Consider the following 26,040-nt stretch of genomic DNA (forward strand, 5'->3'; position numbering starts at 1 on the left):
GAAACAGAAAATGAACAAACAAAAACGCTGCTTCCTTCTGGGATGGTTCAGAGTGGTATCCCAGAGGTGGTGAGGTCTGTGCCACAGCACAATGAAGAAACACATACAAAGGCATGGTTACTGGAGAGACTATGGCACATTCAAGAAATTAGACTAATTGTCTATGCATAAAACACAATATTTTTCATTCAAGTTTTCCAGTTGTACTGATGTAGATATTTAGACAGAGTGGCCTCTGATATATCTTTTGATGCTATAATTATATGTTTCTATTATCTTTTGCAATATCAAAAAACATTTGAAGTTTATCAAATTATAAATACTGTACTCCACAGATATAGCAAAAAGGGGACATTTTAAAACAATTACAAATGAAAGGCACAACATGCTCATTTCAACATGAAATGTACATAAGTGTGCAATCTTTCTGCCTACGTGCATATCAAAACTCTGCCCTACAAAATTTTTTTCCACAACTATCAAATTTCATAAGCAGCTATTATCACTCTATTTTTGGATCCGAAACTGAGGTGAGAACAATATATAGTGTTTCCAAAGACATACATAGGTACACAGAATCAGAGAAAAGACAAAATTCTGATCTTAATATACATCTAATGAATCAGTCATAACAGAATTAAAAGGCCTTTTTTTTTTTAGCTGAGTATATATAATCCATTACTTAACTAAGTTCATAGAAAGGGAAATCATGAGATAACCACTATTGGATTTACACTATATCTCTAAAACCTCAAAAAAACTAACATTCAATAAGTCACCCATATTTTGCAGTTTAGATGCATGCAATGTTTTTATCATTATCCTCAACTCATAACAAAAATTATTAAATGGCCTAGAAATAGCTCAGTACCTGCACGAACACTAATAATTCTAGAAACAAATACTTAGCATCTAAGGTTATAAGGGAACTAGTCAATGAAAAATGATGATTTACAATTTTTCTACTTAAATTCTGAACCTACATTGAGGAGCTGCTTTGACTATGCCCCAGAGGCTTTTATCTAAACTCTATGACTCATGTCACAGATAATTAATGACAAGTACAATTTTTAATGAATTTCAAAATAAATATTTCAAATAACATGGTAATTTATTTCTTGTGATACAGTAAAGGCAATTAAGAAAGAGAAGATAATATTCTGAATCACAATGCTCAGGATTGCTTTTTGACAGGAGAGTGAAAAATATATCGTATTCTGATAAAATTATACAATATCTGAGATTTGCCTCAAAGTAATCTAGTGGAGAGTAGGGAATGGGGAGGATAGAATAAGTGGTGTTATAGATGAAGCAAGATTAGCTATGAGGTGGGTAAATTATATGCAAGCTGAAGATGGGTAAATTATATGCAAGCATTGAATATACTATTTACTTAAGTGTTTAAATTCTACTATAATTAAATGCACACAAATATTGACCTTAATAAATGCTGTGTTTTGAGTCCTGAAATTCAGATACTACTATGAATTCAAAATAATTTAATTATTTTTTTATAAAGGTCATTGACAATAGGTTCTGCAGAATCAGCATTCCTATATAAATTGAGGCTTGAGAAAAGTTATTTCATATCCCAAAAGCCTCGTACAGACTAGCATAAACTATTAGGTTATGTCTGAAAGCACATTCAGCCTACAAAAATTAATAAGTAAAAAACACTGCTGGATTAGTCTATCTTATTAGGAATTACTAAAATTCAAAATCCAGCAATACTTTGTGTCAACAGAGAGTGTTCTTTCTTCTCTAGTGGTCTAATATGTATATAAATAGCCAGCATAAAGTTTGCAATCTTCGCTTCCCAGGGGATTCAAAACCACCTTCAGAAAATCTACATATACACGTAATTGTCAGCAACTGAAATCTAAAGGAATTTGAAGGAGAATAAGATGCCCATGCATCTTTATGTTTTAAAGGCCTCAAGGGCTTTTCAAGGCTACAATTAAATGTGGCTTATTGTATACTGACTGATATAGGGGATCTGAATTATTCCCTAGCTGGTGCTGCATTAAACCATTTTTCATTAGAATTCCTTTTTCTAGACAGAGCAATTCAAGCTCTGCTGCCAGGTAAATGTCCTGGGAGAGATTGTCCTATCACAAAACAGATCAGGAAGTAAATTTTCATTTCACAGAGAAGTCCTTGGAGGAATATTTTAATTTTACTTCTGAAAACACACCTAGTATATCCTCTTCCTTTCTAAAAAAAAAAATCTCTCTTCTCTCTCTCCCTCTCTCTCTCTCTCTCTCTCTCTCTCTCTCTCTCTCTCTCACACACACACACACACACACACACACAGCTCTCCCTCTCTCTCTCTCTCTCCCTCTCTCTCTCTCTCTCTCTCACACACACACACACACACACACACAGAGTCTATAATCGGGCTGTAATTTAAGATGTACCCAAAGAAGAATAATGAATAATAATGTACCTCATCATCTGCCTGTCGCAATCGGGCAACAGCATAACGCCTCACTGTTGGATTGGTGTAATGGGAGGATAACAGCTCCAAGGAATCCTCTACATCCATTGGCTTCCATTTCCCCAGAAGTTCCAATGCTTGTTTGGCCTCCTGAGGTAGATCCCAATTAACACACTTCAAAAATTTTGTCAAAGCCTAAAATTAGAAAAGATTTTAAAATTAGAAACAACAGCCTATTAGCTGAGATAGGGAAAGTCAAAGGTGACTAGACAGAATTCTGCCTGGTTGTGATGAAAGAGTCACAGAGTCATCAACAGACTCCTGTGTAAACGCTAAACAAAGTTCTACAAATGATGCTCAAAAACCCTGCAGGACAGAAAAGATCAAACTACTTCCAGAAAGCTATGAATTTTAAAATTTTCTTTGGCTTTTCTTCACTATGCTTTTGTTATTTTAAAATATTGCAGGGCTCAAGACATAGAAATAGTTGAGTCATGTTACATGAACTCTGAGATGCCTTTGAGAAGACGTTCATTTTACAACATCTCCATGTGACATAAAGCAGCCAATGAATAAAAGAGTACAAAGCCAAGCAAGGGTAGAATCCATACCACTAAACCCACTCTTGAACACCTCTCTAGACACTGGGTTTCCTAGACACTCACATACATGAGGACTCAAACTAAATTGAATATGCTATGTCTGTCACACAGAGAAGTAACTATTTAAAAAGAGAGTCAAACAAAACCTCCACAGAAACAAGCATAAAAATGGATATGTACAGAAGCAGCAGCAGATAGTCCAGGATTCAGCTGGCTGTTTGCAGCATCCTTCTAGAACCTTACATCTTTAGATAGGTAGCATACTAAAGTTTTCACCAGACTGTCAGGTAACTAAATTACCTTGAAGCATATCACTCATAGTTGTATACATAATAAATGCTCTTTAAAGAAAGGTACATATCTGTTTTCCATAAACAGTAATCTCCCTACTGGCAACACTTTCCTGGCTGATCCCAAGATATTTTCTTCTTTCTCTTCTATGAATTCATCACTTGAACAAAGATAACTTTAAATTTTTAAATGCTTTCTCCGCCCAATTAAAATTTCTTCATTAGTAAATTCTCAAGAAAATATCTGCTTAGACAATAAAACACAATACTGGTTAGTACAGCATAAAATGAAACTTCATGTCCATTCCCTAACTTATTCTTGATTTAATTAGATTAAGAAAAAAGGCTCCATGGAGACTATCTAGCCCTGAGGCAGGACAGTTAGCCCAGGGAAGCCCCCCATCCGCCATTCCAGGATATGACTCTGGAATTTTTCCTTAGTCTCTTACTCAGCCCTCTCTCCTTGTTTTGATTTCAACCATGAAACTCCAGCAGGAGAAATAAGCCAAGGCCAGGAGACAAGATAGATGGCCTTGGACCGCCTCCTTTCCTCTAGGTGGCATGGGAAACAGGCCAAGATCAGAAAGTAGGCCGGATAGCCTTGGGACACATCTACCCCCCAAGAGATAAGAACTTGGTCACCAGAGCTCCAGGCCGGGGTCCCTCTTTGGACTCCTATGCTGTCGAGCTCTCTGGCATCAGTCCAATGCTCAATATATTTAATTTCAGCAAAATAAGTGACTTACCCATCACCTCAAAATAGTGAAGAAGCTAGACCTAGAATCTAGGTTCACTGACTCTCAGCTTGTGCATCTTCCGCCTCCTTACCATTAAGGTACTGCCATCTCCTAATTAGCTAAACCCATGCCCCTTCCAGCCATTACTGCACCAACATTCATCTCCTAAATCCATTCCCAATTCCAGTCAATTATTTCCTAGCAATGTTTCCTGTTTTTCTTCTCAGATTGATTCTCACTATACCATATATCTGGAGTTTGGCACAGCCTTCTAAGAACCTCAATACCAGTTTATCTTCTAAGCATTTCACACAAACTCTCAAAAGCTCAAGTGGGAAATGATTTTAGCACGAACCTCCCACTGTCAGCAGAAATTTACCTTATAACATCCCTGACATAAAGAGGACCAATATTTACTTAACTAATTCCAGTGACTAATTTCCAAAGAACCTATTGTATTTATAGACAGTAAAACAATTTTTGTTGGTTTTTTAAACTGTAATGAAGCAAAAGACAACAGTGTCTTCATTTAACTTCTTCCCCTGGTCAGTTTAACTATCTGGAGATAATGAAAGTCAACTCTAACCCCTACCACATAGATGACCTTTCCAATATTTGAAGATGATGCCAGATTGTTATAGTGTGGTTTCCAGATAGATGAGTCACTCTAGCTTGTAAAAACAAAACAAAACAAAAACAAACAAACAACAAAAAAAAACAAATGTAACAACAAAACCTTGCCTCATCTCAAAACATTCCATTGATAGCTCTCACCACAATCCAAACCTCTCTCATTAAACTAACTCTTGTTGCTCTTCTATGATTCAACTAAGTTAACCTATTTTATATATAACTGTTCAAATCCTATCTACAAGACTTCCTTATACTCACCAAAACAGGAGTGTCATTTTCTTTAAAGCCAGGTTATCAAAAATTCAATTTTTCCAGGAAGTTTCTGGCAACTTTCAGCTCTTCCTTTAGTAGCTGTCTCAATCTTACGACCTTCATTTAAATCATGCTCTTCCAACTGCTTTTTATTTATTTATTTTTTATTTTTTATTTTTTTGCAAAATGCTTTTGTGGGTGTTCTTATTTCTACAACTGGAATCCACATTCCCCAAGGACAAGTATCCATTTCCCCTATATCTCCTGCAAACCTCTTAGTAAAGTGTCATCTCTCCCTGTAAAAACACAGCCTGACCTACTAGTTCATTCCACACAATTATTTTTCACTTCTAAAATGTATTTCTAGGTTGAATGTGGAAACAAAGCAATACTTCTTACATAACTACAGCAAAAGCTTTCTCATTTCATAGTACATCAGCAGTCTTAATAGAAACGTGCTGCTTATAAGCAAATCTTGCAGCACGCCAATGTACTCAATTCAGTAATGGAAACAACCTAACTCCCAGTTTCTCAGATTTATAGATTACTAAGATTTTATAGAGTACAATACCGCCAAAAAACTTCGGTCACTGTACAAAGAATTCCACAACTTTATAATGCTAAATATTACAAATGTAAACAAGGAGGCAACAGAATGAAGGAGAAAACAAGAGGAATGAGAAAGAATAAGAATTTGAAGGCAGCAATGATAATGATGACACTTTAGTGTTTCATTAATCTATGTAAGTAAAGGTACAGGACTGAAATACATTTTTATTCTTAGAGTTTCCACAGATGATTTGAGTGTACATACAAGCTGCAGAACCAGAGTACTTGGAGTCAAATCTGAACTCCTGGCTTTATCAATTATTCACTGAGTCATCTAGAACACATTATTTAACTTTTAAGTGACCTATCTCCTAAGGTTGTGGTAAAGATTAAATATATTATAGAACGTTACTATTTAGAACAGAACCTTGCATATAATAAATACTTGATAAATGTTAATTATTTTATTATCCAATATTACTGTTATTCTGTTTCTGAGGTTGACTCCAACATCAAATGTTAACATTACTGTTTTATATTTATATTAATAGCAATAAATATTTTAATCTTTTGATCTTAGAATCACCTCACTGTTATCTCCTATTCTGAAAATCACGACCACAATAACTTTAGAGCTGAAAATACTATATTTCCCATATATATAGTTCTAATTTTAACTTCTACCAACTTAGTTATTGGAAAGTTCTACTTTATTGCTATTTCTCTACTCAACACACTTCTGACACCAAATGTGTAGGTTTTCCACACCATCCAACTAACTCCCTGATTCTCTAAGAACACTAACTGAGTGTCCTACAATTTAATTCAATTCTGACACTAACTACCTGGAGTCAGTGCAGATTCCTGGGGTTAAGGAGCCAATCTCACAAAGCTGCTTCCCATTTCAGAAGCCAATTTTAGGTCCCCAGGTTGCTCATACTTCTGTCTGACTTGGCTACAAATCAGGGTTCCCACAATACCCTCCTCCAGTTTGATGATTTGATATAATGGCTCATAGAACTCAGAGAAATACTTATTATTACTGTTATATTATAAAGGATACAAATGAATAACCATATGAAGAGGTACATTCGGCAAGGTCTGGAAGAGTCCCAGGCACAGGAGTTTCTGTCCGCATACAGTTTAAGGTGTGCCACTCTCCTGTCACATGGATAACCAAGAAGCTCTATGAATCCCATCATATGTTTTTATGAAGGCTCCATTACACAGACATGATTATTAAAATCACTGGCCACTGGTGATTAACTCAACCTCCAGCCCCTCTCCCAGAAGTTAGGGGGTAGAGCTGAAAGTTCCTACCCTCAACTCACAAGATTGGTAACCAGCCCCATGCTCCAAGTCACCTCATTAGCATAAACTCCAGCATGGCTGAAAGGGACTTAATATGAGTAATAAAAGATGCTCTTCTCATCCTTACCACTGAGGAAATTCTGAGTGTTTTAGAAACTATGCCAGGAACCGAAGACCAAATGTATATTCCTTACTATATCACATCACCACACTTGTTCTTCTAATGCTTTCAATTAAAAACATTCAAAACTGAAAGTACATCCTTATCCCGCTCCTTCCACTTGCCGTATTTCCTTATTTCGGGCATTCAGGCCTAAGTCTGGGGCGTTGTCTCCAAGTCATTTTATACATTCTCTTCTGCTTCCCTTGCCCTCCAAAATATCTCTAAAAATCAGTACACGCGTCTTCTAATTTGTCTTTTTTTTTTTCATTCTCAGCTCTGCTCCATTCTACCTGGTTCACCTTCCTTAAAATATCACTTGTTAAGACACATTCTATTGATTTAGTAGTCTCCTATTGCCAGTGAAATCCAACTCCCAAGCACAGAATTCAAGGTTCATCACAAACTGACACGTTTTCTATTTCATAACCATTCGTACCTTTGTGTCTCTGAACCTAACACTCTGCCTTACTCATGTTCTTTTTCCCTATGAAAAATGATCAAACAAAAAATACCATGAAAGCTTACACAAACTTTAAGACCAATCTTTGCTCTGTGAAACCTGGTCCACATTTTTATTAATTGCCTAAATGTTTACCAAGAAAGTAACCCTTAATCGATTACTATCTTATATTTCTCCATTTTGATGGTAGATAAATATCCTTTCCCTAAAGCAGTTTGTTTATATGAAGACAGAGAAATTATAGCTTGAAGCTCAGAGTCTTGATTCGCCACCAACTTCTGGTCAGGATGCACAAATGTAATTATCCGTGTCCTGAGTCCTGATATCACTGCCTCAGTGGATACTTCAGAAGCAATTTCTTAAGAATATTCAGTGTATCACTATTACCTTTACCAGATACAACTCTTCTGACTGCATGTTTTTCCCAAAATATAATGGAAAGAAAGGCAATAATGTAAAGCTGTTTTTAATCAACATTTTTATAAAAAGAAAGGCCATTTACTATGCTAAAAACTAGTTTCAAAAAGTGATAACATTCACATTTTGCGTTCCATAAAAATGAGTCACTTCTTACATGCTATGGGCCACAAATTGAAGTCTAGACTAGAGGGTTTTCATCTGAAATACTTAAGACTGTGCCGGCAAGCTCTGATACACAGTCATTTAGAAAAATTATAGGTAGAAAGACCAAATTTAATTAAAAAATAAATAAGAAGTATAACTTTGTAAGAACCAATTTCCACCAATTTTTTTCTGAGCACCGCTTTCTCTGTAGAAAATCTTTTCAGCCTCAAGGCCCAAATGCCAAATAACTTAAATCATTGTTCCTGAGAAACTGACACTGAAAGAATTTCTTTGAGTAAACAAATTAAAGGACAAAGGTACAAAAGTATTTGTTTTCTACAAAACCCATTTTAAATTATTATAAAGATACAGATGTGGCTGTGTGAATAATTTCTCTGGTCACTCCAAGGCCAATAGACATTTGGTTTAACTGAAAAGTGCTTCCTGAACGTTAAAAAAATATTGTTCACTTGATTCTAGTGATCATAAGAATCCTATAATATGTCTTGAGAATTGAAGTTCCATCACTCACTTTTTGAAAACTTGAAATCAACCAGTTAAATGAAACTTGTCACATACTTTATATCACTTGAGCATTTTATTTCTTTTGCACATATCTAGAAATAATTGAATTTCAGTGGGAAGTGACTACTTGTTTAAACAAACAATTTTTCTTGCAAGCCTTTCTATCTAAGGCTGTTCTGCTCTGTAAATCCATTCTATGCTTCTTGAACCTATATATTCTAAGAGGTTTAATTCAATATCTTGCTGTGTATTTTAGACAAGACTGTGCTGCATTCAAGATGCAATTTCTGTGACCAAGGTTATTCTTCATTTAACAGAGTATCACATACTAACTCAGTTTTTTCATAAAACACAAAACCACAAACCTGTGATTCTATTAATGAATATTTCTTTTTTTTTTGCAGTGATAAAGAGAATAACACTTGAAGCTATGGCAAATTTTAAATTCTTCTCTCATTATTGTTATGAATATAAGAAAAATGACTATGGTTTATTTGAATTTCCAAAGGCATCAATCAAAGATAAGGAGGAAAAGCTGAAGAGTTAAGAGGAATTGCAACTACTTTTTTATCTTTACTTTTGAAACTAAAGAAAATACAACTGCTTCAGAAAAACAAGTTAAAGTAGCTAAAGACCATCTCATGAGGTTGTGAAACATATTTATTCTTACATAATTATGTAATAATTTTCTGACAGATATTAAATTTCTTGATGCTTCTCTGTTTTGCTCCCAATGCATTTCGTAATTTCTGCCAAGGCATGAGCATGATGCTGCAAATATTTTCTCTATAATCCCTCTTACTCTGTGTTTTCACTGACTACCTTCTCTTCGAACTCATAAATGTGATCACACCAAAGAGCAGCATTTATAAACTTTGTGATTCTGCAGAAGTTTCTTAATCACTAAGACTCAAGTTCCCTAATCTGTAGAACAGCAACGATAATACCTAAATAGTGTGTGGGGGGTTGTGCGGCCAAAAAGATCCCTAGACACAACAGCTGTTCAAAAGATGCTAGTAATGATTATTATACTTTAAAAGTTATCCCTTGAACCTATATTCTAAGAATTTACAGACTATTTTAAGAACTGGAAGAGATAAAGTTCACTATCATTTAAATAACACATATTAAATATGAGTAAACTAAAGCTTAAACAGGTGAAGTAAGTTGCTTGCCATCAAAAAGCTTCTTAGTGGCAACAAAAGACTCACAACCAAGTCGCCAGACTACTTGCTTCAACGCAATTCAGTCTCTCCAGAGACTTTATGCACTCCATGGTTTCATTATGGAAAGTAAATGTCTAGTTCTAATCTAGCCTCTATCATGCACTATAAGCTAGCTATTATGCTACCAACTCAATTTACACATTTCAAATTCCATTTCTCATACTCTCTCTCTAGCCACATCTCTTCTAGAATTCTAGTTCTTTTAATAATGTAAATATTTTGCTAATCGCCCAAGTTCAAAGAGGTGAGGAGAATGAAGACAGAAGTGAATCAACATTTACTACTGTGTACCAGGTACTCAGCCAAGTTATTCACCTGTATTATCTCAACTGCGAAGGAGGTTGTCATTATCAGAAAAATGAGGAAATCAAACTTCCAAATTTGCCTTGCCTTACCTAGGAATAGTAAGTTGTAGTGCTGGAAACTGAACCCAAGTCTCTCTGATTTAAACCATTCAGTCACTGTCTACACATCAACAAATGGGTGTATGTGTCTTTGTGTGTATACCTCTATAATTTTTTCAATGGAGTATCATAAATATTGTTCTGTAACTTTTTTAAAATTTGACAATAACTCTATATTCCCATGGCAGTTTTACTTCCTCTTGTTCATCAGCAACAAAGTTTATAGGTAAATTTGATATATGAAAGTACTCAAAAAACTCACTTTTTCTTGATTAGTAAGATAATATCTAAACTTCCAAACGAGATCTTGTTCTTCATATGTAAGCTGCTTGGTTGGTGGAAAACTCACAATAATCTACAAAACAAAAAAGAGGTACTTTTGTCAAATACATTCTTCCTATCTGTTTCCAGTTCACTTATATTTTTTTCCATTTATTTAAATATTCTCTAATAGAACTATTACAGAAGGAGAATGTACATGCAACTAAGTAAGACTTAAATTTGCTGTACTTATCAATCCAAAAAGGATACTAATAGAGTATAAGGGAGAATAAAAGATACAATGAAAAAGTCATACTCCACATAACAGTATATAACTACAGAGCTAATTTAATTCAACCAAAAACAAAACCAACCAAAATTTAAAAAAGTCATCCTTTCAAAAAAGGAAAAATCCAAACAATACGTGTTTGTCTTATCAAGTCAATGTGTGCAACAACACACGTGCGCACCAAGGCCTCTCTAAGGCAATGTACTTCATGGCCAGTTTCTGAGAACACGGTATCGCAAAAGTGCAAACTATTTGTAGCTGTCTCCAGGGCTAATATATTTACTGAAAGCTCCAAAATAAAAATAAAACCTCAGGATTGCAAAGCTGTTGAAATCATGTGGTGTTCATTAACTTGGGAAAAAAAACATTCATCTAAATCACTTTAAACTGATGTGGTGTTGCCTCATTTAATTATTTTTATATTATTATTTTATAAATTCTTACATTTAGCTGGTCTCTTGTGGCAGCATTAGGTTTGAGATCATGGTCAGAAGGTCCACTTCTTAAACTCCGGGCAAGTTTGTGGTGTTTGCTCTCAACTAAATTCTCCTATAAATAATTTTAAAATATTAATCAACAATGTAAACTTCACCAAAAGGAAGTTCCAATAGCCAGTTAGAAATAGAAAAGTAAATAGTTACTTACTTAGGACCATTTTATAATACTTAATATTTTATTTTTGTTACCACTTTAGTCTCTATGTATATTTTAAAAACATATCACTATTTGGAGACAGGGAAACAAAGTATGCTTTATGCTTCACTAGAACCATAACATGCCCACGCCATTTCAGCTTCTTAAAACATCTACCCTTCATTCTCCACATACTCCAGGTTTTTATATCCTCTATCCACTCAAAAACCCCTTCATTCCATGACCTTCTTTACAACTCAGAGTAAAGCATTCTCTCTTCCTATAAGCTACTAACAACCTTGTGATATTTTCATCTTAGCAGTTTAATCACCAGTAGTAACTGAGGGCAGAGACCACAATACTTAAATATACATATTTAAGTATACATATTTGAGTATATACATTTAATATATATATATTCCATGTTTATTTTCTGTTCACTATTTTACCTACAGCCAAAATTGTTTTAAATATACTATTTTTGCTTAAAATACGTTTTATTCTATGTATTTTTGCCTGTGTAAATTGTCTGTTAATGTCTTTTTCCTAATTTTCAATTAGCTTTTTGATTCTTTGTCCTTAAGTTTTTAAGAGTTCTTCATGTATTAAATATTCAGCCCTTTGGTCTGTGATGTGTCACAAATACTTTCTTCCAATTTATTAACAGTCTTTTGACGCTGTTACAGTGTTTTTGCCATGCAGTCAAATTTTTAATGCAATCAAGATTATCAATCATTTCTTTTGCTGCCTCTGATTTTCAGTCATCATTAGAAAGTTTTTCACTACAGTGAGAGTAAAGTACTAGTAAAGTTTCATTTTTTTAACATTTAAATGCCTGATCCATTTGGAGTTTTTCCTTATATATGGTGTGAGATATGGATCTGATTTCATTTTCTTTTCCCAAATGGCTAATCTGTTCTTTAGCACTATGCTCCAGTGACGAAATATCACCTTTATCATACACAAATTTCCATGTTTATTTGAATCCATTTCTGGGCTTTTTATTCTGTTCTACCAGTCTATTTGTTTATGTATATGAGCTAGTATAACTCTGTAATTAACAGAAGTTTTATAGTCTGTTTTACTGTCTGATACAGTGGTATACCAGCTCAGTGGCACTCAAAATTACTTTGTTAAAATATATTCCTCTATATAATAAATAATTACGGCTACAAACTGAATTGAATTTTTGAATACAAGCGGTAAGGAGAATAGGGTTTTTTGTTTGTTTGCTTGCTTGCTTGCCTACATTTAAAACTAAGAATTTTTAACAGGGACCTTAGTTCTTTTGTTTGTTTGTTTTTAATTACAGTATCCATTATGTTAAAACTATAACTGTTGATGAGCATTTTCTTTGGAAAATAACATACTACATATACAGACATCTCATTTACCCGGTATTTTGGTAGAAGTTAAGCAAAAGTGATATCTATGATCTCAATGTGACAAAACTTGTTTACACTTGGCCATTTTGAAGTATACACATTTTGAAGTATACACCGAGTATACACATTTGTGTTTTAAATATCCAGAATGCAAAATATAATTTGATTTTTATAATGAAAAGTATCAATTTTAAATATATTAACTCAATCATAGTATGTTGTGCATAGGGACTATGAAGATATGTAGGGTTTGTTTCTAAAAGATTCCCAAGTGACTTTTTTTTCCTCACTTTTTATACTCTTTTTTTCCTATCTCTTCCTCTGCTGTTAGGCCATCAGTGATTACTTCCTGCTTTAATGACCGATATTTACCTCGGTTATCATGTTTTCATTTTTTAATGTGCAACTTTTAATCTACTTTGGTCTGATAAAGAAGGTTATAATCTAATTAGAAATGCATAAAATAAGAATGAAATAGTTCAGAGTGATGTGAATGAATTATAAGTATGAATATGATGATATCTATTGTGCTGCTAAAAGAATTTTTTCGCCTGAAACTTTCTAAATCTAAAGTCATCTAATTAAACATCTGTTTGTAAAGCAGGAATTCTTATTCTTTCATACCTATGAGAGAGTTATCATCTCAAAAATTCAACAGACAGGTATCTCAAAATCATCCAGACACTATGATTCAAATTGAATAGTTTTAGTAGCTACAGTGATCTTCCATATTTTACAACCAACTTAGTCTCCCTAAAATTTTCATCCATTGATCACAGTGTTATGTCCTGGTATAAACTAATTCCCTTTCTGTGCAATTTATGATCGTCTTATTGCTCTTTGCTTTATTCAGCCTAGGAGATATTGAGGGTTTTTGGGTTTTTTTACACATTGAAGGTTTGTAGCAACCCTGCCTTGAGCAAATCTGTAGGCACCATTTCCAAAAGCATTTGCCCACTTCGTGTCTCTGTATCACATTTTTGTTAATTCTCACAATATTTTGCACTTTTTCATTATTATCATGTTTGTTATATGGTGATCTGTGATTAGTGATGTTTGATGTTACTATTGTAACTGTTTGGGGGTGCCATGAACCCACTCATATAAGAAAGCAAACTTAACATAAATGTTGTGGATGTTCTGACAGCCTCACTGACTAGCCTTTACCCAGTCTCTCTCTCTCTCTCTCCACAAGCCTCGCTATTCCCCGGTGCTTAACCTTTTTGGCACCAGGTGCTCCTATGAAAATCTAATGCCTGATGATCTGAGGTGGAGCTGAGGCAGTAATGCAAGCGCTGGGGAGCGGCTACAGATATAGATGAAGCGTTGCTTGCTTGCCTGCCGCTCACCTCCTGCTGCATGGCCGTGTTCCTAAGAGGCCACAGACCGGTACCAGTCCACAGCCCAAGGGTTGGAGACCCCTACTCTATGACATAAAAATACTGAAATTATGCCAATTAATAACCCTATAATGGCCTCGAAGTATTCAAGTGAAAGGAAGAGTCACATGCTTCTCACTTTAAATCAAAAGCTAGAAACTATTAAACAGTGAGGGAGGCATGTCGAAAACCGAGACAAGACAAAAGATAGGCCTCTTGTGCCAAACAGTGAGTCGAGTTGTGAATACAAAGTTTTTAAAGGATATTAAAAGTGCTACTCCAGTTAACACACAAATGATAAGATTATGAAACACCCTTACTGCTGATATGGAGAGTTTTAGTGGTCTGGATATAAAATCAAACCAGCCACAACATTCCCTTAAACCAAAGCCTAATCCAGAGTTAGGCCCTAAGCCTCTTCAATTCTATGAAGGATGAGAGAGGAGAGGAAGCCGTGAAAGAAACGTTTGAAACTAGAAGAGGTTGGTTCATATAGTTTAAGGAAAGAAGCCACCTCCATAACATAAAAGTAAAAGGTGAAACAGCAAGTGCTAATGTAGAAGCTGCAGCAAGTTATCCAGAAGATCTAGCTAATTAATGAAGGTGGCTACATTAAACAACAGATTTGCAAAGTAGACAAACAGCCTTACATTGGAAGAAGATGCAATTTAGGACTTTCATGGCTAGATAGGAAAACCCAATGCCTGGCTTCAGAGCTTCAAAGGACAGGCTGATTCTCTTGTTGGGGGCTAATGCAGATGGTGACTTTAAGTTGAAGCCAATGATCACTTACCATTCTGAAAACCCTAGGGTACTTAAGAATTATGCTAAATTTAATCTGACTATGCTCTATGAATAGAACAACAAAGCTTGGATAACAGCTTATATGTTTACATCATGGTTTACTGAACATTTTAAACCCAGTGTTAAGACTTACTGCTCAGAAAAAAAGATTCCTTTCAAAATATTACTGTCATTAACAAGGCACCTAGTCACCCAAGAACTCTGATGGATTAATGTTGTTTTCTTGCCTGCTAACACAACACCCATTCTGCAGTCCATGGATCAAGGAGTAATTTCAACTTTCAAGTCTAAAGAAACACATTTTGTAAAAAGCTGTAATTGCCATACAGTGATTCCTCTGATGGATCAAGGCAACGTAAATTTAAAACTTTCTGAAAAGAAGTCACCATTCTAGATGCCTTTAAGAACATTCATAATTCATGGGAAAAGGTCGAAATATCAACATTAACTGGAGTTCGGAAGACGTTGAATCCAACCCTCATGGATGATTTTGAGGGGTTCAAGACTTCAACAGAGGAAGTAACTGCAGATGTGGTGGAAATAGCAAGAGAACTAAAAATAGAAGTAGAGCCTGAAGATGTGACTGAATTACTGCAATCTCATAATAAAACCTGAATGGCTGAGGAGTTACTTCTTATGGATGAGCACAGAAAGTGGTTTCTTGGAATGAAATCTACTCCTGGTGAAGATGCTGTGCAGACTGTTAAAATGACAACAAAGGATTTAGAATATTATGTAAACTTAGTAAACTTAGCTGATAAAGCAGTAGCAGGATTTGAGAGGACTGACTCAATTCTGAAAGACTTTCTACCGTAGGGATAATGCTATCAAACAGCATTGCTTGCTACTCAGTAATCATTTGTAAAAGAAAGAGTCAATCGATGTGGCAAACTTCATTGCTGTCTTATTTTAAAAAATTGCCACAGCCATCCCAAACCTTCAGAAACCACCACCCTGGTCATTCAGCAGCCATCAATATCGAGCCACGACTCTCCACCAGCAAAAAAGATTGCAATATTCTGAAAGCTCAGATGATGATTAGTATTTTTTAGCAATAAAGTATTTTTAATTAAGTATTTTTTAATTTTTTAATGTACACTGTTTTTTTAGACATAATGTTATTGCACACTTAATAGACTACAGTATAGTATAAGCGTAACTTTTATATGCACTGGGAAGGCAAAAACTTCATGTGACTTGCTTTATTGCAGCAGCCTGGAACCAAACATGCAGTATCTCCAAGGCTGCACCTGGTCCCCCAAGTCCTCAGTTCAAGACTACATTCCCCAGCTCTTTCAATAATCCAAATAAAATGGCTCCCCAACACTGTACTATCCTGACTTTATTTTTACATGTTAAGATTTCTTATAAAAATCTCATCTGAACCAGACAGCTAAAGTGGATTTATAAATCAATTTTAGATAACTGAGGTACACTTTTTTAAAAAGAAATGTATGATGTGGGTCTAAGTCATTCTGAAGTAAAGTACTTTTGTAAGAAACTTGGCAATAACTCACCATAGACATCTGAGGGTCAGGAACTTTCACTATCTCAAAGCTGGTTAAAATTGGAGATGACTCATCACCATCCTGGATTACAGTGTAATAAGTCAAAAAAAGCAAATAAATAAAATTTAACCAAATGATAAGAAATAATACATGATAATGTATATTCCAATGTATTTTAATTCCATGTAATGAACATCACTCCTTCAAGAAAATTATTCTTCCTCTTACTATATTTTAAAACATATCTATTTTTTACCTTTTGTTACTTATAAAATATTTTGGAAAAAATAAACTCTAACAATAAAAATTTGTAATGCAGTTTTTAGGAATATGAGGTCTAGAAATTAGATTGTTTTTGTCTTTTTTTTTTAAACTCTATGATGACCACAGGTCAAAAATAATATGTCCTAATTTTCAAACATGGAACAAGAAACCACAGAGCATAATTAAAATATTGTGCAATGGATATGTTACATCACTTCCAAACACTACTAAGTGGATGTTGGTAAGTTCAAATGATCACAACTAAGTTCCATTCAGAGAAGAATTTTAAGTGTGGGATTAATGTTACTCAAATTTATATACAGGAAGAGACTCAGCAGCATTGCTTCTCACAGAGGCACCTAACTCAACATAATGCAAACTTCAATAAAGAGAATCAATTCTTAAGAAATAAAGCTGTCTTATTTTGTTGGTATTATCATTTTTGAAGAATGTTGGCTTTTATTTTTATGCAATTCAGGCAAGAAAGGTAATTCAGTATAATAAATGTCACTGCATACATACTGGAAAGGCTAAACTAATTAAGGTAAAAATTCGTTTCCTCACGATTGTACAACCAGAGGTAAGATTTTTTGTCAATTTCCAAATGCTACTATATTTTCAATTTTAGATATGTTCAACAAAATCAGGAGACACTGAAAAGGGGGAAGTATTGTGACTTTAGTTCAGTAATTGAGTCTTAGAGAAAACCACAAATTCCCACAGCGGTTGTTTAACAGGCTGGTTCTTAGTCACAACACCAGAAAACACATTTATCAGCCCAACTGTGACAAGTAATCTTCACTAAAGCTATCTGTCACAAAAGACAGGTGACAAGAAAGTCTATTTCCATTAGATTCAATACACTGGCCCAGCAATCTTTATACTAAGTGGAAGTATGACAGGGTAGGTACACAGGCATTAATTTATGGGCAATTTTCAAAAAGCAGTAGAAAGGGGTCAAGAACCTTTTTAGAAAATACTTGAAATTCTTCTAATTTCTATTCTGTTATTATTTCATCTACTATCAAAGCCGTCTTTCGAAAGATCCTTCATTCACATCTCCAATGTTGTAAAATACCACTTTCATTAGCATGCTTTTGCAATATAAACTCCACATGGGCAGGAAATATTGCTTTAAATGAAATTATATATAATGTAAAATGTAAAATGTAATTTTTTAAAAATGTATTGGTGACAAAAATTTCACTCACCTACATTTCTCTTTTTAACATAGTTTTTCTAATGAATTAATAAACAATGTTAGTCTATCTTTCTTATTTTATTTCATTTATAAAATGAAAAGCTGAAACAAGTTAATGTTTCCTAACCTTTTACTAAAAGGAAGGTATAAAAGCTAAAGGGAAAAAGTATGAATAGTAACTTGAAAAATACCAGAAAAGTGATGATAAATTAACTGTACAAACCCTAGAATTACATTATGAAAACATCCTTCAAACAATAATTTATAGTTACAAATATATTGTTAAAAATCTCTTGTGACAGCTTTAACAAATAACACTAAAGTTTAAAAGTAATTTAAAAGTGTTGCTTCTAATGAACAAATGCACTGTATATGAGCTTAGCTATATGCTAGAAGAATATTATTCTATTATGCCATGTATCAAAAGTCTGTCCTCCAGAGAAAGACAAATACCATATGATTTCACTTATATGTGGAATCTAAAGAACAAAATAAACAAAAGAGAAACAGATTCATAGATACAGAGTATAAACTGGTGATTGCCAGAAAGAAGAGGGGTTAAGGGGCTGGGTAAAAAAAGTGAAGGGATTAAGAAGTACAGATTGGTAGTTACAAAACAGTCACAGGATGTGAAAAACAGCAAAGGAAATATAGTCAATAATACTGTAATAACAATATATAGTGCCAGGTGGGTGGGTCCTTGACTAATCGGGGGGATCACTTAGTAAATAATATAAATTTCTAACCACTATGCTATGCAACTGAAACTAATATAAAATAATATTGAATGTCAATTCCAATTGAAAAACAAAAATTAAAAAAAAGTCTGTCCTCATTAACACTGATTTAAGTACTTGTCTTAGTATTTCTACAATAATAAAAAGTACCTGTTTTATGTGGTTTTAAACTACACATAGAATTATTTCTATGATACTTAAATAAAGACCCTTCAACAAACATTTGAGGCACAGACATTTTTCAAGTAGCTACATGTCAAACACACATTACTTTCTTTCGCATAATGAGCCAGAGGAAATCTAGAACTGCATATGTGCTATCACTCAGCCTACTGATAACATAATTTTCTTAATTCTGCATATATTATACTAATAAATGCAGATGTATAAAGTGTTTCCTAAGCATACTTATGTTAGGGTCACATATAAATTTCCAACACATTATATATATACTAAAATAACAAACATAACCTTAACTTTCAATAGATTACTATTTAAAAAGCATGATTATTTTTCAAATGAATTCTAATTGTTAATAAAGCTACAGCTTTAATGTCCTATTTGCCAATTTGTAGAATAATTAATCAAAAAGTTTTTAATCTTCTGCATACTTATTGAATTCCGTAACCCAGAACTGTATTACATGAATGATTGGCTTTTGTAATCTTGTTGTAGCTATATGATTTGATTTGTGCATACATAAACAGCTGCTGCTGACAGCTGTCTGCTGCTATCCTGCAACCAAATAATTCATCTCAGTAGGAACAACAGTAATTTTTTTTAATGTTTCCCCTCCCCTCTACTTTAGAGACCATAAACAGTTCCAAGGCAAATACCTTTTCATAATAAACAATGCCATATTCCTTGTCATCGCACTTGACACATCGAAACTCAACCATCAAGTACATGAAATTAGAACTTCGTTTTTCACTCTAAAAAAAAAAAAAGATTTTCATGAAAAATGATCATCTTTAACATTCTCTTAAAGGATCAGTTTATACCATTATTCCCAATTCAGTAATACACAGATCTATCAAGTACAACTTGAAATGTAACAAATTTTTATTTTGTTATTATAAATGCAATGTTACAGCACTACTATTTTATTATATACAACACTGCTGTTTACCCAGTAGTATCTACTATTCACTTCTAACTCCTTCCTAAAACTTAATGACACTTAGTTTATTCAGTAGTTTGGATTTTATTATATAAAATCTTGATGGTATTTTGTATGCACATGTATGAGAACTATTTTCTTTCAAAACTAAAGATGTTTTGTACTTATAACAATGTTAAACAAAGAACAGTTCACCCTTAAACCATACAACTAATCTATAGCAATTACTATAACAAAAATCAAAAGGAAAACAAAATGTGTGACTAAGGACTGAGGGCAATTGATCTTAACAGATATAACCTTTACAAGTTTTTCACAATTTATAAACAGTTTTAAGACAACTTGCAGTGACTCGTAAATTTTTATCAGTATACTTTAAGTATACTGGGAAACAGTTACTTCTTCAACGTAAAAAAATGTTAATTCTGTGTATAAATTTGTCCCTTTAAAAACAAGCAAATACTATGTAAATAACGAAGTGAAATAAAATTAAGTCTAAAAGGATGATTAGTCTTGACCCAAAACAGTTTTTTAAATGGCTTTAAATCCATATGTATAAAATCAAAGTCTAATGAGGTCATTTACATTGTTCAACTTTATGAAGCATAGTATAGTCTATTATGGTAATGGTAATGGTCTCCTATCTTTTAAGGAGAATGGAAAAGGCTGGACAGAGTAAGCCCTAACATTATATTTTCTACTCAGGGGGTACCTAAGTTGAAGAACAGAAAAATACAGGTAAGCATTTCGATTAAACTAATTTTGGAATGTGATTATTATAAAAATTCAAAATAGTAAAGTCTCCTTCCAGTTTGAATATATGAGAATGTACTATGAATAAATTTGGAAAAAATGCCCAGTATTCATACTAAATATAAATGTTGTTAAACACCACTGATTTCTTTTTTAAAAATTAACAATGCTAGAATTTAATTTTTACAAGTGTTCATTGTAAAATTAAAAATTTCTTTCTCTTTCCAGCTCCTGAAAACTTCGCAGAGAACAGTATCTGTGGTGGTCACTGTAAGCTAGGCATATCACAAAGTTGATATTCCTTTCTCTTAATGTGATTAATAGTAATTGTTATTTCTGCTCTCTTAGATGCCAAATGTTAGGAAAAACATCTAGTACTTCAGTGCAAACACATAAAAAAGAGAAATTATGCATTCTAACTTTTGGAAAGAGTTTCATTGAAGTCATCTTTTAATTAAACATATCCTAGGATACACAAGATCAAGAGACAAAGTACTTGAACTATGTAACTTTATTAAGGATGCATAGTCCTATATGTAGTACATAAGAGAAGAAGTATCTTAATTGGAGAGAGGACTTGCTAAAGATGACTAAGGTAATTGAAGTGAAGAGGTAGCACTGTGCTGAATACAAGCTGCCACATGGAGACAGAACACACAAGTGAGGCATCAAACTCATACTGGCTTCACTTTTCGATATTTAGTACACTTATAATATACACTACCTACTTCACGGTTGGACAGAACACTAAAATATAAGAAAGGCAGATATCCCAAGTTTTCCACTTATTAACAAAGAACCCCCAACTACACATCACCCCAATAATCCCATATTTGTGAGATATCTGGCAATAAATAATTCTCAAAAAACTCTTGATTTAGATACCTGGAGAAAATATTTTGTAATAAAAAAGAGGAATACAACCCACCTCATTTATCATTTCAATTTCTCTAAAAGTCAGTCTGTCCAGCCAATCTACTTTCACCATGTGTCCTTGTCGATGGGCTTTGGTGAGCTGCAGAAAAAACACAATGGAGAAAATTTTAACATAGATCTCACAGCATGAGATAAAAAATAGCATTGCCCATCACTCCCTTTCAACATCATACTGGAAGTACTACCTAATGTAATAAAAGCTATTGGGAAGAAATCAAACTATCTCTGTTCGCATATGACATGGTCATCTATGTAGAAAATAGGAAACAATGGACAAAAAAACTCTTGCAACTAATAAGCGATTATAGCAAGGCTGTAGAATAATAAGTTAACATACAAAAGTCAATTACTCTTATATACCAGCAACGGACAAGTGGAATTTGAAATTAAAGACACAGAGATGTCTAAATTATATCTCAATAAAGCCATTATTTTTTTTTAAAAGCAACATTTACATTAGCATCCCCAAAAATGATATTGTTACAAATCTAACGAAATATGTAAATGATCTATATGAGGAAAACCACGAAACTCTGATGAACAATACCAAAGAACTACACAGACGGAGATATAATCCTGTCCATGAATAAGAAGACTCAATATTGTCAAGATGTCAGTTCTTCCCAACTTGATATTTAGATTTAATAAAATCCCACTAAAAATGCTAGTGAGTTATCTTGTGGATAGCGAAATGATTCTAAAGTTTATATGAAGAGGCAAAAGATCCAGAAGAGCCAAAACAATACTGAAGGAAAAGAACAAAATTGGAGGACTGACACTATCTAACTTCAGAAATTATAATAAAGCTACAATAATCAAGACAGTCTGACACCGGCAAAAGGATAGACAAACATTCATGGAACAGTATAGAAAGCCCAGAAAGAGACCCATATAAATAAATATAGTCAACTGATCTCTGACAAAGGAGCAGAGGCAAAACAATGGGGCAAAGATAGTTTTTCAACAAATGGTGCTGGACTAACTAGACAGCCACATATAAAAAATTGAAAAAAATCAACCCTTCAAAAATTAACTCAAAATGCATTAGACCTAAATGTAAAATGCAAATCTATAAAATTCCTATAAGATAACATAAGAGAAAACCTAGATGACCTTGGGTATGGTGATGCCTTTTTAGATGCAATGCCACGGACATGATCCATGACAGAAATCACTGATAAGCCGGACTTCATTAAAATTAAAAACTTCTGCTCTGTGAAAGATACTGCCAAGAGACCAAGACAAGCCACAGATTGGGAGAAGATATTTGCAAAGACACACTATTATCCAAAATATATGAAGAACTCTTAAAACTCGGTAAGAAAACAAGCAACCAGATTAAATAATGGGCCCTTCACAGACAACTCACCAAAGATATACAGATGACCAATATACATATGAAAAGATACTCCATATATGTATCAGGAAAATGCAAATTAAAACAACAGGATACCCCTAAACACCGATTAGAGTGGCCAAAATCTGGTACACTAACAACATCAAATGCAGACGAGAATGTAGAACAACAGGAACTCACATTCACTGCTGGTGGAAATGCAAAATGGTACAGCTACTTTGGAAGACAGTATAACAGTTTCTTACAAAACTAAACATAATCTTACCATACAATTCAGGAATCACATTCCTTGATATTTTCCTAAAGATGCTGAAAAATCATGTCCACACAGAAGCCTGCACAGGAATTTTTACAGCAGCTTTATTTGTAATTGCCAAAACCTGGAAGCAACTAAGATATCCCTCAGTGGATGAATGAATAAATAAACTGTGGTACTCAAAGCAATGGAATATTATTCAGCGCTAAAATAAAATGAGCTATCAAGCCATAAAAAGACACTAAGGAATCTTAAATGCATAATCCTAGGTGAAAGAAATCTATTTGAATGACTGCTGTAAGATTCCAACCATATGACATTCTGAAAAAGATAAAACTATAGAGACAGTAAAAAGATAATTAGTTGCCCAGGGTTGGGCAGGGGGGAGGAGGAAGGAGGGCTGAACAGGTGGAGCACGAAAAGATTTTTAGGACAATGAAACTACTGAATAATACATAATGATGGCTACATGTCATTATAAAGTTCTCCAAGCCCACAGAATGTACCCTGTGATAAACTAGGGACTTTGTGTGATAACGATATGTCAATGTAGGTTCATTAATTGCTTTGTTTTGTTTTGTTTTGTTTTTAGGTACATCAATTACAACAAATGCACCACTCTGGTGGGGGATGTTAATAATGGCTATGGATATGTGAGGGCAGAAGGTATACAGGAAATCTCTGTACCTTTCTCTCAATATTTCTGAGAACCTAAAACTGCTCTACAATGCTCTCATCACCATATCTGATACATTCCTGTACATAACACACCATACACAACTATCAGGACAAGAAAGACTTGGCTTAGTGACTAACCATTATGTTTTCTTAGAGAAAAACAATTAAAAAAAATTTTTTTAAGTCCAAAATCTGCCATCTGAACATGTTAAAAAAAAAAAGTCATTTTTCACTCTGTCCAGAATTCATGTTTGCTGCTAATATATATTACTTCCTATATAGCATATTTCTAGCTTCTCTATATGAATGCTAAAGATGACCGTTTGGTCAGGATAATAGTACCATAAATTGGTAAGGCCACTTAGGAGAACAAGGTTAAATTATCCTAGATACATTCACATTTGCGTATCATTATTTGCAATAAAGAAAATTTAGACATAAAAGAATGTAAATGTCCATCAATAGTGGCAACTGTTAAGTAGACTATGGTACACACACTATGAAATACTATAATCAAAAAGAAAGGAAAATCAACATACCCTGATAGGCGAAGATCACTACAATACTGCTGAATGCAAAAGCAACTGCAAAATGAGAGGTACCACTTATGCTACGCCTAACTGTTTACAAGTCTGTCTCCTGCACTACACTTTGAGACTGAGAGCAGAATTTCTAAATATTTGTTTGAATTAGTTTTATAATTTCTGTAGAACTGGAAAGTTACTACTCAAAAGGTCCCCTAGCCACTTGTGCTATTTATCTGCTATGTAACAAAGCACCGCAAACCTAAATGCTTTAACACAACATTCATTTTATTATTTTCCATGATTCTTGGAGAATTCAAGAATTCTTTTCGAGAGACATCTGGATATTTTTTGATATTTTTCTAACAGCCTCTCACAAGACTGTTGACATTTGGTAGCTGGAGCTGGAATGTCCAAGATAGCTCCACGCACATTTCTAATGCCTTTGCTCTGCTGGGAAACCAGGGTGGTGGGGCCTCTTTCTTTCTGCTTGTACTATCAGTACTGCTCTCTCTCCAGGTTTCAACATAGTCACTGCAATAGAGTAGCAAGACATCTTACATCACGGCTCACTGTTCCCAAAAATGTAAAAACAAAAGCGATCAAGCTATCTTAAAACAGGCAAAGCATCACTTCAGCTGCATCATATTGGTTAAAATGAGTCACAGGGCTAATGCAGATCCAATGCAGAAGGGTGTGAGCATCGGGAGGCATGTTTCATTGAGGACCATCTTTGGAGACTAGCTAGCACAACACTTGCTTCTTGGAAAACTCAAGCATATGATACAATTGATTGCTCAACTGTAAAAGAGCAAGGGGAGAGGATTTCAAGATGGCAAAGTCAGCTCTTGGCTAAACTTTAGAGAACAGGGAAAGTCTAGAATTAACTTTCACAACTTCTAAATGATTGGCCACTGCTTTCCTCTCTAAAATAATCTACAACTCTGAGATGCTACATTTCAGCCACCCTTTCCAATTATTCAAATCATAACACTTTTTACTTTTTATGACTCAATGCAGATAAAATAATTAAATATTGGATGAAAATATTTTTCTAAAATTTTGTAAAATTTTAGAAAACTATAAAGCACTATGCAAACTGTTAGCAGCTATTATAACTGGCCCATAATCTACGTCGCTTCACCTCTTATAGGTGCTGATAACAATATAGACAGACTTGGGTGGTTTTCAACAGTCTAAAGCAGCTTCTAGTTCTCTCCAGGCTAGGAACTTCTAGAGATAATGAAAACCAAAAATGAACTTTAACAATTCATATTTCATTTTGGGTATGAAATGTCAGTGACCTAGATCTTTCAAAAGAGGAAATCTGCATTCTGTTAAACAGCAGGGTAAAACTAGTACAATCTGTTTCAAATTGCTTCTGAAAAAATAATTCTCACTAGGGTGCCCATCCTAGGAAGAAGACAGGTCAAGAAATCAGTGAAAGTGTCATTCTCTCTTTTTAAGGAACACGGGTTTCCAAAGAATTCACAAGAAGTCACATAGAACTAAAAGGAGAAGCCCACGGTCACAGAAATAAGTGCATAATTATTGAGCTCTAACTTCTCCAAGAATTAAACAGCAAGGAGTTTTAAAAGCTATTTAAATAAAAAAAATCTGTAAGAACCAAGTAACATGTCAAGGAAATTGTTTGGTGTACATGTATTATCAGATTTAATGGGAGGACAGCAATAAGTGCTTGAGGAAGATGTCTCAGAATTTAAGTGTACAATACAAGTACCTGGGACAGAACTAAAAGTAGGCCAACTTGCGGCACTGTATATAGACTAAGAACATTAGGA

General features: G+C 34.1%; 1 protein-coding gene across 1 annotated transcript in view; it reads right to left on the minus strand.

Annotated features, from left to right (window-relative positions):
• PIK3C3 (phosphatidylinositol 3-kinase catalytic subunit type 3) overlaps positions 1–26,040 on the minus strand; it is a 123,981-nt gene that overhangs the window by 69,225 nt on the left and 28,716 nt on the right. Inside the window, exons 6-11 of the mRNA XM_015595640.2 lie at positions 21,416–21,502; positions 19,451–19,546; positions 16,422–16,493; positions 11,148–11,252; positions 10,416–10,508; positions 2,447–2,632 (exon numbers count right to left, since the gene is read on the minus strand). Of these exons, the coding sequence (XP_015451126.1) occupies positions 2,447–2,632; positions 10,416–10,508; positions 11,148–11,252; positions 16,422–16,493; positions 19,451–19,546; positions 21,416–21,502 (639 nt within the window). The remainder of the gene's footprint in view (positions 1–2,446; positions 2,633–10,415; positions 10,509–11,147; positions 11,253–16,421; positions 16,494–19,450; positions 19,547–21,415; positions 21,503–26,040) is intronic.

The sequence above is a fragment of the Pteropus alecto genome, unplaced genomic scaffold, assembly GCF_000325575.1.
Source record: "Pteropus alecto unplaced genomic scaffold, ASM32557v1 scaffold146, whole genome shotgun sequence".
NCBI lineage: Eukaryota > Metazoa > Chordata > Mammalia > Chiroptera > Pteropodidae > Pteropus > Pteropus alecto.